This window comes from Aythya ferina (genome assembly GCF_964211825.1).
Source record: "Aythya ferina genome assembly, chromosome: 2".
Lineage (NCBI taxonomy): Eukaryota > Metazoa > Chordata > Aves > Anseriformes > Anatidae > Aythya > Aythya ferina.
In genome coordinates, this window is record NC_140297.1 from 140,332,367 (window position 1) to 140,348,860 (window position 16,494).

The 16,494-nt window shown below is 34.8% G+C and overlaps 1 protein-coding gene across 31 annotated transcripts in view; it reads left to right on the forward strand.

Moving 5' to 3' along the window:
- Positions 1-16,494, forward strand: part of RIMS2 (regulating synaptic membrane exocytosis 2) — a 448,070-nt gene that overhangs the window by 313,964 nt on the left and 117,612 nt on the right. For 11 of the 31 annotated variants that reach the window (XM_084510622.1, XM_084510620.1, XM_084510644.1 and 8 more), the window contains one exon: positions 5,392-5,501. In XM_084510622.1, the coding sequence (XP_084366748.1) occupies positions 5,392-5,501 (110 nt within the window). Of the gene's footprint in view, positions 1-4,027; positions 4,208-5,391; positions 5,502-6,356; positions 6,390-16,494 lie in introns of all 31 variants that reach the window. The other 20 variants (XM_084510618.1, XM_084510636.1, XM_084510619.1 and 17 more) reach the window with 3 other exon arrangements.

Genomic DNA, 16,494 nt, shown 5'->3' on the forward strand with positions numbered 1-16,494 from the left:
TTAGAAAATGTATTGCTGTATTTTTCTTGTTCTGTGCTCAGTGTTTCTAGATGAAAAAAAAAGATGTGCTAGGAGCTGAATTATAGTGTATTGTAATTCTACAACAATTCTATTTTTATTTCTTCAGCTTTTTGTTACAAGAACAACCTAGTACTTATGAAATTTTGATTGGCATGATCTCATAGCCTACTTTTTTAGTCTTGAACATGGTAAAATACTTTTTTAGTCTTGAACACAGTAAAAAGATGTTATATGTGGAATTTCAAATAAACTTTCATTTTTTTTTGGGGGGGGGGGAATAAAGTATTTGTGTTGTAAGCTCTTATGATTGCTTACTATGGAAAAATGTCAACCTTTTGTAAGGTTTTCTCTATACATGAGTCTATACATCAATGAATGCATTAATTTGTTGAAAATTTTCTTTTTTAAAAAAATTTGTTAATAAAAGTAACAAATCTGAAAAATTAAAAATCAGAAGTAGTTACCTTCTGCATTGGGAAAATAATTATGTTTTGCAATTTCCGGAATATGAATATAGAACAATGCAGATAAATCAGTAATTAGTATTAAATGTGTAGCATCTTTGGTTAGATATTTTAGCTACAACAATTTACAGTGATACTTAGGTATGTTGGAATCCTAATTCTAGTTTGGATGGGTTTGGACTATAAAATTTAAATTTAAATACTCACAGAGCTTTTCTGCATGGTGGCTTACAGAGAGCTCAAACAGTTTCAAAGTGATAGATGTGCTTGATTAAAAAGTAGACCCTGCTCTGCTCTTTCATTGTTCCGAGAGTTATGCCCACAAGTCTTGTAGATTTTGACAGAAGAGTTGGCCCCCTACCATGCATGATTTCCTTAGCAAAGGTAGAAAGGATGTTATGTTAGACAATGCTAAAGAGGAAGAGGTCGCTATCATGAACTTTATTTTTTATAATAAGTCTGTTGGCAAAGATAAAAAGCTGTCATATATATTAAAATATTATGTAGTTGTTGAATATCTTTTATCTTTTCCTCTTTAAAAATCAGTAATTCATATTTTATGACCAGAATCGGCCATTTTATGTCCTGTAGTCAGACTAGAGAAAAGTTTCATCTAGATAACTTGGGACCATAATCACTCCAGAATATTACCTGAAGTCATGAACATCTGTTTTTCATCCATTGAGATGTCTTAAAAACTCTCTTTCCATGCCTGTGGTTTAACTGTAGTGTTAATACGTTGTTGTGTATTGTGGTGGATGAAGAGCAATAACTGTCCAAGCTGGTTATTGGAGTGGTATTTTTTCTGTAAAAGGGACAGTTCTTCTCTGAAGACCTGGGTCTTAAAACACATTTCTACTGTGAAAATGATTTTAAAAAGTTAGGACAAAGAATATTCCTGTTTCACTCTAGACCATAGTGTGTCTGTTGAATTGTTCTCTGTATGTGTATGGTCAAAAAACAGTGATGTTCTCAAGTGGAAGGCTGTCACGCTTTTATAGCTCTCCATTTGCTACTGTGGGTATGGAGAGGTTTGCAGCTTGTAAACCTATAATGTGAGGATAGCACCTCATCTGAACCTCAAGATTACACTTACTCTTCAAATCCTTTGATCTACAAAAGCAACAGTGGTGCCAAAGTTTGATCTAAGAGGAAAAGGTTCACTGCCAAAATCTGTGTTCCCTTTCCCTTCTGGCAACTCCCAGTTGTTTTTCTACCTGAAGTAAATACCAGCTGCAGATTGCAGCAAATTGACTAGTTATATTAACTCAAATATGAAATTTCTGAGGCCTTTGCCTGTTAGCACAGAGGTTAGATACCGTGGCCCGCCCCATGATGCTCTCCAGAATACAAACAACCCCACTAAGTCATTAGTATTGGCCCTAATGGTAAAAATGTCTTCCTGCCTTCTGAAAGAGGCAATGAGTCAGATCCCTGGTATCCTAAAAACTATTTCTTATTAACATCTAAAGAGAGCGAAGCCTTAGGAATAACAAATGAAAGAGGCTTAATTTCTCATGAAGTGTTTGCATGAGTCGTGGTTGCTACTCACCTGTTCCTCTGTGTGTCCTACCTAATGTTGGGACAGGGAGAGAAATAGAAAATGGAATGAAACCTACTTTTGGTGGGAGACCAAAAGGAGAAAATAAATCTCTGTCAGCTCACTTATTTTCTAACATGTGGGTACACAAAATAGGGGTGGGCTGTCTGGACCTTGGCCATATTCTGTAATTATGCTGAATTCAGGAGTTGTTTTTCTTAGAATTTATTCCCATAGTCAAAAAGTTATTTTTTTTAACCACCATGCAGATGGGTGACAGCTTTCTCACCTTCTGTAGCACTAAAAACTGTCTTAAACAGTTACCTTAAACTAAGCAACTTTCATATCAAAGCTAAGGTTGTGTTTCTTTATTTGCCCACAATGTAAAAGAAGCGAGACAGTGGATGTTTTTGCTGATGAAGCGTCATATTCAGAATCAGAACTGATAGAAGAAGAAGTGAGGTAATTTTTTTGTGGTTTTGTGCCAGGCTCATTGTACTTTTCCTTTGATCTTTTAGTGCCTGAGCTTACAGTTGCCATTATGTTTCTCAGTGTGGTGTGTGTGCTTGTTAGGAGCTTCTAGATGTAGGTTCTTGGTGAACGGTATTATTCTGAACCTGTCTGTGGCCATTCCTTGTTGCTCTCAAGGAATCCAGCTGTTACCTCATGGAAGGCACAAGGAGACATTTGTTTTAATGAATACATGTATTGACCCATTCAGCAAAGTTTGCCATCCTAGAGAAAACTATATTCTGCCCCAATATAGTCTTAGAAAAAAAAATGTTGTTAATGACATAAGACTCTTCATACTTAATGAGGCTGTGGTGTGTCTCTCTCTCATTTTTGATACTAATTGAAGTATGAATTCTTGTTACACGTAATCACCATCCAGTCACTCTTTGTATTAACAGACTTCATTGTAAAAAGGATGTCTGAGTTGAATATAAAAAAAACTAAGAGTTCACCATGTGTACTCTGTTGCTGTTCAGTTACTCTTGTAGAACTGGAAGCAGTATGAATGTAATAAGCAGCTTCATCACGATATAGATTTTACTTTTAAAATTACCTTGATTTTACATATTTTATCGTATTGCTAGCCATTATTACTCCTTGCAAATACAAAAATTACACTGTGTAGAGGTTAGGCTTGATTAATTTCTGAAAGTAATGACGTGATTAATTGCCTGTGATAGCAGAAGGCCTGACCAGTTGATGCAGAAATTCCTTTTTTTGTTCAGTCTACTTTCTTCCTGTTGCATCTGTTGCTGACTTTTTTCATTGCTGTTTTGACACTATTCTTTAGGCTGAGGGTTAAATAATTTTTTTCTTTAATTTATTTTTGATTATAACCCAAAATTTCTGTAGTTGGAGGAACCTCTGAAAGGACTAATGGTATTGTAGATCATCTGACTGTATTCCAAGTACTGCATAAAAATCCATCACTATGGCCTAGCCAATATTTTAACAAATGTCCTGAGAATAGTAATGCAGTTAACAGTGCTACATATTAATTACAATGTCTGGAATGTGACCAAATTTGCTTTGGACTTTCCTACAAACAATTATTAAAGAGTGCTACCTCTGAAGGTAATGGAGTCTGTAAAAATCTATTGATGTGAGTAAAAACGCTCAATTAAAATGCACAATTAAACAACTCCTTAGCATCAGTGAGATTTAATATTATGCCAGCTATTTTTTTCCTCCAAGGTTGATGTATTATTAAACAGAAAAACAATATTTTTACCCAGAAATTGTCAGGAAACAGACTATTGCATAGATAGTCATTACTGTGACATTGGAAACATTTCAGCCCATTTATCAAGAGTTTGAGCAAGCCAATGCATACATGTTTAAAAAAACTGTATGTTATCAAGAAGCGAACTCAGAAAATTTGCCAAAGAAAATGTAGATAACAAAATTATTTTCTCCAAACCAGTATCATGCAGCATATCTTATAATTAATAGAAAAGTCAACTGAGCTGCTTTTTGACTAACATTACAGGAATTGTGAAGCAGCAGATAGACAGCCATATCAAAGATCCAGATCAACAGAGCAACGGCCTATGCTAGAGCGGACCAACTCCCGCTCCCGATCCACAGAGCGTCCTGACTCAAACCTCATCAGGTCGATGCCTTCATTAATGACTGGAAGATCTGCCCCTCCTTCACCTGCCTTACCGAGGTGAAACAGACAAATCAATCAGACTAATCCCCTTCTGCCCCACCAGCTCACCATTTTATTTTCCCAGTAGCTAATTGGTATTGCCTCTCATCCTTAGCTGATCACTAGTAGCTCTAGATACTAACCCTGTCAGTGCCAACACACCATTTATATTCTATTCTGGATATAATGGTGTGGCTGCCATTGTAAATTGTTTACTAACAGTATTTAACTACATTTGTTCGTGTGATTTCTCATTGATAGGAATCCTGGATAGTTTCCTACATGAAACACCTCATAATTATCATAATTTTCTCTTACAGAATGAGAAATTATTTGTGTTCATCAGACATTGCTTATGGAACAACCATCATAACATCAAATGAAACTATTTTTTTTATAAAAATGTTTCTTCAAATGAACTGTACTAACTTTGTGTTTTAACTACCATTTTAACCACCATTTTTTCTGACTACATTTTACTGTGCCATAGTCTGTATTGTTCCTGTTTGAATACTTCACCTTTACCAATTGACACTTTGCAGATGTCTATACATTACTCTGAGGGTAAACATAATTCAGTAAAAAGATGAGTACATTTTGGTCTAGGAGACAGATACTCAGTAAGCCTCTCCTTATTTTAGAGCTGCAGAATACATTCTTTTGCTTTCTGAAAGTGAGAGATAGTAACATCAAATCCCCAGTGAGATGTAGAGTGAAATCCCAGTGTCTTTGCTCAGTTTATTACTTATTTTGTTTATTCAAATTCCTGTAATCTCTTTGCCACTCAATGGGAATTTAACCAAATACAAACTGAGGAAAGATTATTGAATTTGGTCTGTGGATAATTGTATGTGCATGCAGGTATTATTTCCATGTGCACATGAATGTACATACATTTTCTGGCCTGACTGTGCAAACAAGCAGCTTATGGGTGTTTAGCCTTAGTTTGGTTTGTTTTTGTCTTTTTTTCTTTTCAGGGAGAGATTTCTCTTTTCAATCTTTATTATCATTATTATTTATTTATTTATTTATTTATTTATTTATTTATTTATTTTAATGAAAAGAGTTAATAGTTTCACTCTGGGACAGCAAGGGTCCCAAGTGATCTAAAACCTAATTAGTACTTTTATCAGTTCATGAACGTATTTAAGGATGAATTTGTCATTTAATTGCTATGGTTTGTTTTGATATGTGTCTCATAGGTCACATCCTCGAACTGGGTCTGTTCAGACAAGTCCATCAAGTACTCCAGTAGTAGGGCGAAGGGGCAGGCAGTTACCACAGCTCCCACCAAAAGGGACGTTGGAGAGAAGTAAGTGTATGTTTTTCTCCTTAATGACATTGCAAAATTGCTCATGGCAGTCAAGTTCGTATTTTCCTTTGGTCATTACATTTGAAAGCTCTTGAGTTTCTGTGTACAGAACTAGGATTTGATAGTAGTATTGTATTTTGTACTGTATTTCCTTTTATTATATTTTAACATCTACAATATTCTTGACTGAAATGAATCATCAACATTACAGTAGTCATCAACAATATGAACCAAGATGGACTAACTATTAGCACAATCCTGTTCCTTTTGAACTCAAGATATGTTTTGTCACTGACTTCAACAGGCACAGGAAATGATCTTTTATATATTGTTTAGTGAGAAAACTCTTGCTCTTTTGGGAATTAGGAACATAGTTGATCACTTGGGGACTCACATGGAGTGTGTTACAGAGTACTAATGTAAAACCTCTTCACTTTGAAACAGGAAGAGCAAGAAAATAGGTAATAATCCTTAAAATAGGGAAGGCCAGCAAGATAGGTCATGATTCATGTTTTATTGATGCTGTAATTGTGCTGATCTTTAATGTCTCATAAAAGCACTGGTCAATACATAAAAGCATCTTCCAAAATGTTTAGAAACAGAGGACTATAGACATGTTCTTGATAGCAAATGCATTTTCACCCTTTCACATCTGATAACTAGATGTGCTGTGCAAATTCAGTCTAAATGGACATACATTCAAATACACTCGTGTTATTTTTTTTCTTCTTCTTTTTTTTTTTAATCCTTCTAAACATGTATATTGTATCTTTTATAAAACTTACGTTGTTTTTAACCCCTGTGCTTTGGTTCCCCTTTTTTGTTTCTTTTTTGTTTTTTTATTACTTTCCCTAGACAATGGAGACAAGGAGATAGAACCTTTTGAAGGTCTGTACATAAAGGAGGGTTTGTTTTTCACCTGAAAGCCTTTTTAAGAGGTTATATAGGGAAAAATAAACCCAACTGCAATTGATGTTACTTGATTGCATAGACATAGCCAGAAACATTGTGATAATTATTTAGTCTTTTTTGTATTCAGACCCATGGCTCATAAATTTTACAGGATTCTCCATGTAAAAAGATAATAAATAATATTATCTAAATACAATCATCATTAAAAAGTACCTAGATATATACCTATTTTTAAATACTAAGGATTTACAATGCAGCAAATAAGAGTATTTCAAGTTCTATTGAAGCAAGCTAACCTACATATGTATCTATCTTTTCAGGATTAGCACTTCAGGTACTTCAGGAAATTTAAGCATTTGAGGCTATTTGACATATTTGATGTTAACCATGCATTGAGTCAGAACTATGGTTTTTATTGCAAATGTGTTTTTTTACAGTAGCTGAATTACTTGGTATTTTTTTAAAGAATATAGGAGCAAAAAATAATTGAATCAAGATAGTCTTTCAAAAAAGTGATAATACTTTCACATAAAATTAAATCCCTTTCTATTTTGTACAATTGAAGCCATTTAATTTGCTTAACAAGCCATAAGATATCAATTGCAGTCCTTTGTTATACCACTGAGGGTCTATATGTAGTATAACTGTATTTGTTTCATCAGACTTTTTAATTTAGTATTTGAAATGTTTATGGTGCTTATTTCCATTTTGGAAGCAAAACTTCATGACAAGAAAACTCTGTTTTCTCAGATCATCACCCTAGTATATTCATTTCTCCGTCGTCTAATGTGCTGTGAAATGCTTATATGAAATACAATCCAGGTGTGTGAGGAAATAATCACATCTAATCACCTAATGTTTGCTGTCATTGCTATATACACTTTCATGATTTACCACTTTTCCTAGCACTTTGCTTAGCATATCTATGTAGACTGTGAGCTCTCTGGGGCAGCAATTTGAAGTACCGAATATTTTTACTGTTTGATTGGAGAGGGTAGCAGTCTTACTTACATCGTAGGTTCCATAGTGAGAAAAATAGTAAATACAATAAAATAATTATTTTTATAGGATTACTAGAATTGTTTACTCTGGTAAGTACTGCTGAAACTCTGTTTTTACTTGAAGACTAAGTAATATTTTCCTGTAATTCTGTCTAAAGCGGTCTTTTTGGAAAATCTGGGCTTTGGAAAACTGTGAAATCCACAGATACTGGAGTTTTCATCAAAGTGTCATCAGAGACTCAAGCCACAGTACCTAGACAAATTTCGTATTGAATTTTGCAAGTATAAAGGTGGAAAATACCGTAGTTAAAAATTCAATCTATAGTTATCCAGCTATCACACAGTATTCTATGTAATTTTCTATCATGAATTAAGAGCTCATATTCTAATTACAATCTAATTCTATTTTGAGGCTTTTTCTATTCTTTTTTAGGATTTTCTAATCCTTTTCTTGAAGGGAAGTAGTCAATTTCTTTAAAAGGAATAACCCTGTACAAGAACAGCAGATTACCTAACTTATGGCAAAGGCAGAATATAATTATGATTAATAGTAATTTTTGACTCTGGAGAATTGCATTTTACAAAAAGTAATTTTCAGCAATTGAAGTGCCAGTAATAAAAACTGAAATCTAGTAGAATCAAAAACACTGACTATAGTTGTATGGGTGGACTTATGGTATTATTTAGCAAATAAATCAGCAAGTAAACCTGAAAACTTTGTAGACATTTGAGTAGATTTTTGTGTGTTATTATAAGACCTGTTGGTATTCAAAAGAGTTGCCTCAATAAGGGAAGGTTGTATGACTGTACTGGAAAATGCCATTGTCTTGGAGAAGTAGTCCTTTCTGTTCCCATAGAAGCATATAGTTGACTTAAATGAGAGGAGATTTTATATTGCATGGAAACACACTGTGAAGGCTAGCTTTTCTGTAATTTGAAATCAAGGATTCTGTGACTAGATAAAGTTAAAATTATACCAATGAAAGGAATTAATTAAATATATGTTGTAGATAAACAGGAGTTAGAAGGCATTTGAATCTTGTAGAAGAAAAAGAAAAACCTCTGTAACTCCTACAGTATCCACATATAATTTGTATAAATTTGAATAATCTATTGCAAGGTGGCCATTGCATAACGTTTCTTAAAATGTAGTGCAAATGCCGGTACTCAGGTAGGAAGAAGGGAGCTATTTGCAATTTTGTTCTCTTGCAGCACTCAGTATAAGGTGGAATATGTCTTGCTTACATTTATGTGATTAGAACTGGAAGGGCAGGAATCTACAGGAAAAAAACCTGTGGGTAACTGCTTTACTGATTAGGATCAGCATTAAAAGAAATTGGCCTGAGATTTAGTTCAGTGAACTGTGTTATGTGGTTGTAGATTCTTGTTCCAAGAATCTTTTAGATTCTAAACTCCAGAACAGCCACAGAAGTTTGTTTTTATGGAATTTATCTGAGTAGCTGTGAACGACCATTCCTAACGGTAGAACACTGACGTATCTGCCTTCTTCTCAATCCCCCACATACTCAGCAGGAGAGCATCCAGATATGACTAGCTATGTTGCATTTGCAATCTTTCATGGTCATGAATCTTCGCCTAATTCCTTAGCTTCCTGCAGCTGCATTGCTTCAAGTATCAGATTTACCTGTTCAGTGAGACTGGGTATCTCTGAAATGTACATTATTATCTTAACTAGCTAGAACATTCCATGAGCATCTAGGTAATTTTACTTTTGCTTGTAACTTCTTCATGTAGTATATTTTCATGTTAGATGAATGGAAAATTGTTCTGGTCTGGGACCACTTAAGGTTTGACCAGATTTCCACTAACAACACGCCACAGGACGTTAGCTGAATTTATGCATATTTTTAAGTTATGATAGAGGTACATATATCTTGTTTATAATCAACATTTGTAGAAAAAACAAGAGTATTAAATAGTACCTGGTTTTAGCATTTAAATTGGTATATGCCTCTTAAAGGTTCTGTGTTATCCATACTATAGACCATAAATGAATACTGGGATATTTATAACTCTGTAAGAATTAGCAAGACCTTTTTCTCCCTGTTTGTTTCTATATTATATTCCTTTGTTCTTCCTCATCTTGGTAGAAGGGTGAACTCAAGGACTGCTTGCTGCTAGTTAAAATAGAACACTATAAAGTGGTCTTGAAAATATTCAATATTAACCCTTTTGATTTACTGTTAATTACTAACCAAAGAGGGAGTACTTTTTCCTAACAGAGATTTTTCCTTCTACTTCTTAAGAATAAATATAGCTCTTCTTCATCCCTACCAAAAAAAACCAAAACCAAAAACAAAAAAACCACACACACAAGAACACACCATTCATCCAACCAAAAACCTAGAAGATTGTCAGGCCAAACAACTGCCATAAAGCCTTAAAATATAAAAATGAAGTGCTGAGAAATTCAGCCGATAGTAGAGCTCAGCCAGAATTTGCCCTTCTATTTATGCTCGGTGCTACAGACTTTAATTACATGATCTCATAATAATCTGGTGTTATGAAGAAGTTATTTCAGAGACCATTAAAGCTGACATTAATACTGATTAACTGTCCTCTCTTAATTTCAGGTATGGGTGGTCTTATTCCAGAATAAAATTATCTACAAATGGAATTAACAGGGGTAGTTGATTAGCTTTAATCAGGGATAGCTGTCAGCTATAACTCCATTTTTTTTTCTCTCACTCTGACAGAGTTTCAAGGCTTTAAATGAAAATAGCTATACTATCAACTGCATTGTCACAAGTCAGGCAGAATGGAATGTGAGTTACTGAGATACTCTGATGGTTAGGAAAACACAACTATTTACTGTTTTGTCTCATTCAGAGCATAATTTCCCACTAAATGAACATAATTTTGCAACATAAGAAGGAATTTTATTCTGTATTTTTCAGCACCCTAACGTAGCTTGATGGGATGTAGAGAAAGATTATTATAATGAAGTTGCAGAGAACCTCTATCTACACTGGTCACACTTCTGTCATATTCTGTCAGCTGCGCTTTCACAGGTTTTTAAAAATACATGGCATACTGGTAGTTTGCGTTGTAGAACATGATTGATCACATATGCATCATACTGGATAGGAACTTGGACTAACTTAAGCTTGGCTTGGAACTTGTAGTCAATCAGCAGAATTCAAAAACCACAGATATAAATATTTGCACCCATCTTTTTGTGCATACATTTCTGTGGTACCGATTGTGTGATGTTAGACATTTTCATTCTTGCACAGGGTTAACTCTTGCATTATGTGTGTTTAACAGCAGAGGGGAATGGCTGTCTTCTGATAATGCAGGAATACCTCTTTTTATTTTATTTTTTTAAATTTTTTATTTCCGCTAGGAATTTGCAAAAATAAACCTTTGGACCTTTGGGTTTTACTTGTGGATGCTTAGTTCAATCTCCTGAGAGGCAGTAGAGTTCAGCCCCTAATTATTCTGAGGACTTTTCAAATATTTTATTTGCATTAGTACAGTTCCATTGAAAAACTTGAGGAAATGTTACCCATAACACAGGGCTTACTTGAAAGGTTCGTACCTTTCAGAGGAAGTAATGGTTCATAGTATTCTCGTGTATTGGCAAAAGGAGGAATTAAAAACCTGTCTCTTCATGCCATTTGAAGGTCTTAGCTTCTAGGTCTGATTCTAATATTGGCATAAAGAAAAATGAGCAAACAGTCATACATCTGTGCTCATGACAGCCATGGTTTATTTATGTGTTAGGGTACCAACATGCCAAAACCATTTTAGTTCAATTCTCCTGGAACCAATTTTGTTAAAAGTCTTTGACACACCTTTTATACGTGATTTTTTTCTCAATGAGAAAAGGTTGACTGTAGACATGGTGTCCCTGCTAAATATTTTACAGTATGGAACAGATACAATTTTGGTTGCAATTTAAATATCATGATTTTATCACAGAATTACAAAACAGAAAGCTACGTAGATGTTAGTTTCCATTGCATTGGCATTGATTATTACCTAAATCTTTCTCCTTATTAGCAATAATCAGTTAGAACTAGCATGAAATCATAATTTTAAAACTGCCTGCTAAACCTAAAGTCAAATAATTCAATGAACCGTGTAGTTGCACATAAACCTATACAAGTAATGAGAGAAATGTAAAAAAAAAAAAACTTGGAAAAAGAGTACAAAAAATCAATAAGTAATCATAATCCGAACCTTGAAAAACTACAATATATTGCATCATATCAAAACAATGCTTAATAACTGGCATTTAAATGAAAGCAGCCTTACGGTACACCAGTTATTCACCACAACACTTTTCTATGTTGTTATGGTTGTTACCCTGGTATTAGATGAGTTTTGTCACAAAAACTTTTGGTTCTTATTTAATGAGATAAAAGAAGTGCACTTATGGTGTTTATAACTTTAATCATACATGTTTATATACCTTCACTGTTATTTCCAGCTATTTCAGTATTCTCTAAGATTTAGATATGCTCTAGGCAGCAGTATCTATCTAGCTATAGGTACTGGTGGAGAAGCACCTATCTTTCTGAATTCTAACCACTCTGAAATCCAGGTGAAAAGCCTATTACCTGGCAAATTGAGGATACTTTTTTTTCCAAGCTGGAGAAACATTTGCTTTGTTTATTCAGCACATATTAAGGTACAGAGTATGCCCACTTGCTTAGGATTTATACATAGTTTTAAATACGCTCTTTGAAAATGTAGGCCTGTCTTCTCTTGCAAGAGAAACTAAACCAAAGCCAAGCAGTAGATGCTTGTGAACCAATTATACATCAATATATGTCTGCTTTTTCTGCTTTGGTATTTATTGTCTGCTTTCTGATGTTTCAATAATTCATTAAGAAATTGGGTTATTAAGGACGGCATATGACCATCATTACTTTCAGAAGAAGGTCATTGGAGTAAACCAGAAATATTTATGAAAAATAGCAAAAGGATTCATTCAATTTTTAATTCACAGAAAATAATGTATGTGACAGATTGAGGGTTTTTATGTTATTGTGGATGTTTTTTGTTTGATATTTATCTTTTATTTGACAAGCTTGTAACAAAGCATGCATGTTTTTGTCTTGCTTTTTTCCCCCCGTCATACCTTGCTTAAACAAATGCAGCAGGAGATGAAGAAAACAAGCGTATTGGAGTGCAGGAATCGGAGGTCGAGGCAGGTCTGTCAGACCACAAGTGCCTATCTCCTTTAGTAATATTTCCCATGAGCATGTAGGGAAGCTTTGCCAGCTAGCTTGTAAATATATTCAATTAAAAATTCAGACAAGACAAACAAATTCGATATAGCATAGTTTATTTACTAGCTCGTAAATACATAAAATAGTTCAACTTGCAAAAAGCAGTTAATTTTTTTTTCTCCCTCTTTGAAAGTACTCTGTCACTATGATAAGGTTACAGCCTTAGCCAGATCTGAGTGTACACCCCTTCGACGTGTTACCCTCTACTTTTCATTTATCCTTTTGGCAGGCAAGGAAGTAAATATTATTGTGCTGTGACACTTCTTCTTTAGTTTGTGTAGGTGGACTGATGATGCTGAACAAATAGCATTACACTGAAGTACTTAGAATATTTTGCATAATGTCTCTCATCGAGCTTGGAAGACACTTCAATCAGTAGACAAAGGAAGTTAGTATGATAAGAGCTGATGATCAAATCAAATAGATGTAAATATTTTTTGAACTCAAATACCATGTGATTAAAATATATAACTTTACATTCAAATTTCAGAAAACACACAGCCCTGCAGAGATCAAAAGATTTTTTCATATATCTTTTTATTATTTTTTTTTTCCTGCTCTTAGATTATTTTTTTTCTCAAAGGAAGAATCATAAAAACTTAAATGTGCATTTACATGCACTGTTAATAGGTCACGTCTGGTCTGCTCTTCAAGTTAAATATTTTCTCACAAAATAATCTGTTATCCCTTTTTATAACTTTATGTGACATTACACCAACTGTTGTGGGTGTGGAAGAGCAGCACAGAGTAGCTTTTCTGGTTGTAAATATTTGGGGCTAGATCAATGCTAAATTTAGCTGTCTAAAATTGTGGTAATAAAAAAGTGTGGTACCAACCTCAAAACCAAGGAGCACAGCCCAGAGAAGGATAATGTGGTGCAGTTATTACTGCAGTTATGTGGAGAGAATCAGGTGCTCTAGCAGGCCCAAAGAAATAATAAGCTCAGCAAAAAAAATCATCTTGCACTAGCTGGTAGGAAAAGTTACCAATGCCTAAAATCCCATCCCTACTTTACAATATAATTGCTTGAATCACAGTTCATCTGGAATCCTATGACCTGGATTCTGCTTCCATTGGTATTTAATAGAAGAAAATATGGATTGCTGTTTTCTTCTTAAAGCCAGAAATAATTACTGTGATAGGACTCATTACTGGTTCAGAAATCTGGATATTAGAATTTGAAGAGTTGGCAGCTAGAAAGCAGGACTTTTTCTTTAATTGTAGTTTGCAGTAAAGCATCCAAAGTGGCCTTTAAGATCTCAGCCTTCCCTTTTTTACATTATAGTGCAATGTACGTATTCTTGCTTTTGTTGTGATTCTGTCTCTAAGTGTGTGTTGTTCACTCGTGTGTGTACTGTTCACTCTGTGTGTTTTGTGTTAATTCAAGCACATTGCATGGAATTTTGCTAACATACTTTGCAAAATATTTGTGTGTATTGCAAAATATTAGTTATATTGTTCATCATTGTATCTGTTCCTGTTGTTAATCATCGTTGTCTGTTTTTAATGTCATAAAGATTGTGAGGAAAAACATCAAAACCCACCTGTTAATGGGAGAAAAGGCAAGTTGTGATGGTATTGTTGGTGAATTGTGGGTGTTTTCATTTACTTAGTTTTTGCTGTGTGTGTGTGTGTTCTGTAGTTCTGCTAGTTCAAAATTAGTAACTTTGTGTATCTTCAATTTTAATGTGTTGTTCTTGCTCTTAGAATAAGTATTTTCAACTGTGGTTTTAAAATCTTTCTTAGAATCAAAAGTTCCAGAAAGATTGTTTTTACGGTTATTGAGTATGTAGTTTACACCACATGTGATCGTGCTGCCTATTTAGACCAGGTGGGGTAATTTTTGTACTTCTGCTCATTTAGGAATTCTCAGTCTGCTTTGCCCTAAGAGCCCAAGTAGGTTTCACAGACATCTATGAAACTGTCTTCATCGTCTTCCATGTATTACCAGGGCTATATGCTGTTACCTCTCTTGGATATATATTTTACAAGTTTGGCACATTTTTGCTAATCAGAGGAAAGCTGGACCATTTTAGTTTGCGTATCCTGGTAAAGAAAGTCTCATACTATTAGCAATCATCTCTATTGTTTAGTTCTTATTATGTTTGATATTTTATTCCAAATGCTGTAGAAATAAGCTTAATACAAACCACTGAAATGTTGACATGGAGATACAGATTTATTACCTAATAATAGAACATGGAAGTTGCAATGAACAACCACAGCTTACTTGGCAGTTTTGAGTTCATGCTGCTAAATTGCTGTGACAATTTTGAAGGAATGTGTTACGATTTATCCAGGTACTTCTAAAGCTATATTACATTTAAACCTTATCTCATCTATATCTTCTACCAGTGAATGAAACACCGTCTAGATAGTGTCTTGGCTTTATTAAAATCTGGATATTAATTCTTACAATTCCATCTCTATCAGGAGGCCATGCAAAGGACAGCCCCAGTTAGACTATTTTGTGCTATTCCTAGCTTTCTCTTTGCTAGATTCATGTAGCAAGGAGAACACAGGTACCAGGGAGAGCCAGGATTCAGTTTTGCCTGCGATGGTTCACTCTGTTGTGGGAAACACTATTTTTAATACACTGCTTATTTCACTCTTCCTCTCATATAGTGCAGACAGACTGAGGTGCCTTTGCAGAAAGAGTGCGGTTTGTAAAGCAATGCAGGGTCTCATTTCTCTAACTCTGGAGGCTGTGCCAAAATAGTTCTGCGTGAATTCAAGAGCTGGAAATCAGCTGCCATAAACGTATTTCATTGTTATTACCAAAGAGTTCTATGAGTTATACTTTTAAGATCCAAATTCTAACTGATAAAGTTGGAGGCTTTTGCCGCTGACTTGACTAGGTTGATACACAAGTAATCAGTTACTAAGTCAGACTAAAGCTGTTTTTGTTCTTGGTTTATCTTCCACTCCTTCCACAAAACAATTTTTATAGAGAAAGCTTGAAAGAGGTACTTTGCACGATAAACTAAATCTTACTAACCTATTTTAAAGATGCGTTAATACATTTTGTGGTTTAGAACATCCTTCTCCAGAGTTCTTTCAGTCCAGAGGAGTCACCTGTGCCTCATACTTGATTTCAAATATTTATTACCAAAAAAAACACAACCGTCTCTTACAATTCTCCCTCAGGTCTTTTTATTATTTTTTTTTTCATGTATTTTGTACAACACCTTTTGATCATTTGTGTTTGGAAGAGAAGGCTCCTGGTATTTCTACCTAATTTCTACTGCCTTAATTTTAGGTGCATAAAAGATGCTGTAGTTACTGAAGCAGAACTTAAAGCCTTTTGGATTATCAGCTCCCTCATTCTTTAGAGTATTTTTTATAATTACACAACAGCTTTGTCTATTTTATGGGAATCAGGAATGCTTCTCAGTTTTTATCTCCCAGGTTCAGAAGTGTCTGGAGCCTATTTGTTGAGTCTATACCAAGACAAGACCCAAGTCACCAAGTTGTGCCCTTTCCCTGAACTCCAGTTTCGAAGCGCACGGGAGCCCCACCACAGTGTGAGCAGTCCAGATGCCCAAGAGTTAGAACGGACATTTCACAAAATAGAATTTCAGACTTTCTGCATGGTTTAGGCACAATTTAAAGAATTTAGGTGACTGAAGTGCAAACCAGGCAGAATAAGGGAGCCCCAGTCAAAGAAGCGGTCCCAGGTTAACTTGCAGAACTAGTGGATACACGTGTTTTTTGAAAACTAAGCGTGTTGCTGTCACACCAAAGGGACTCTCATCCTGCTGGCAGACCTGAGCATCTTCTTCCATCTAAGATCATGTGGGACTCCTGGAAATGGGGCTT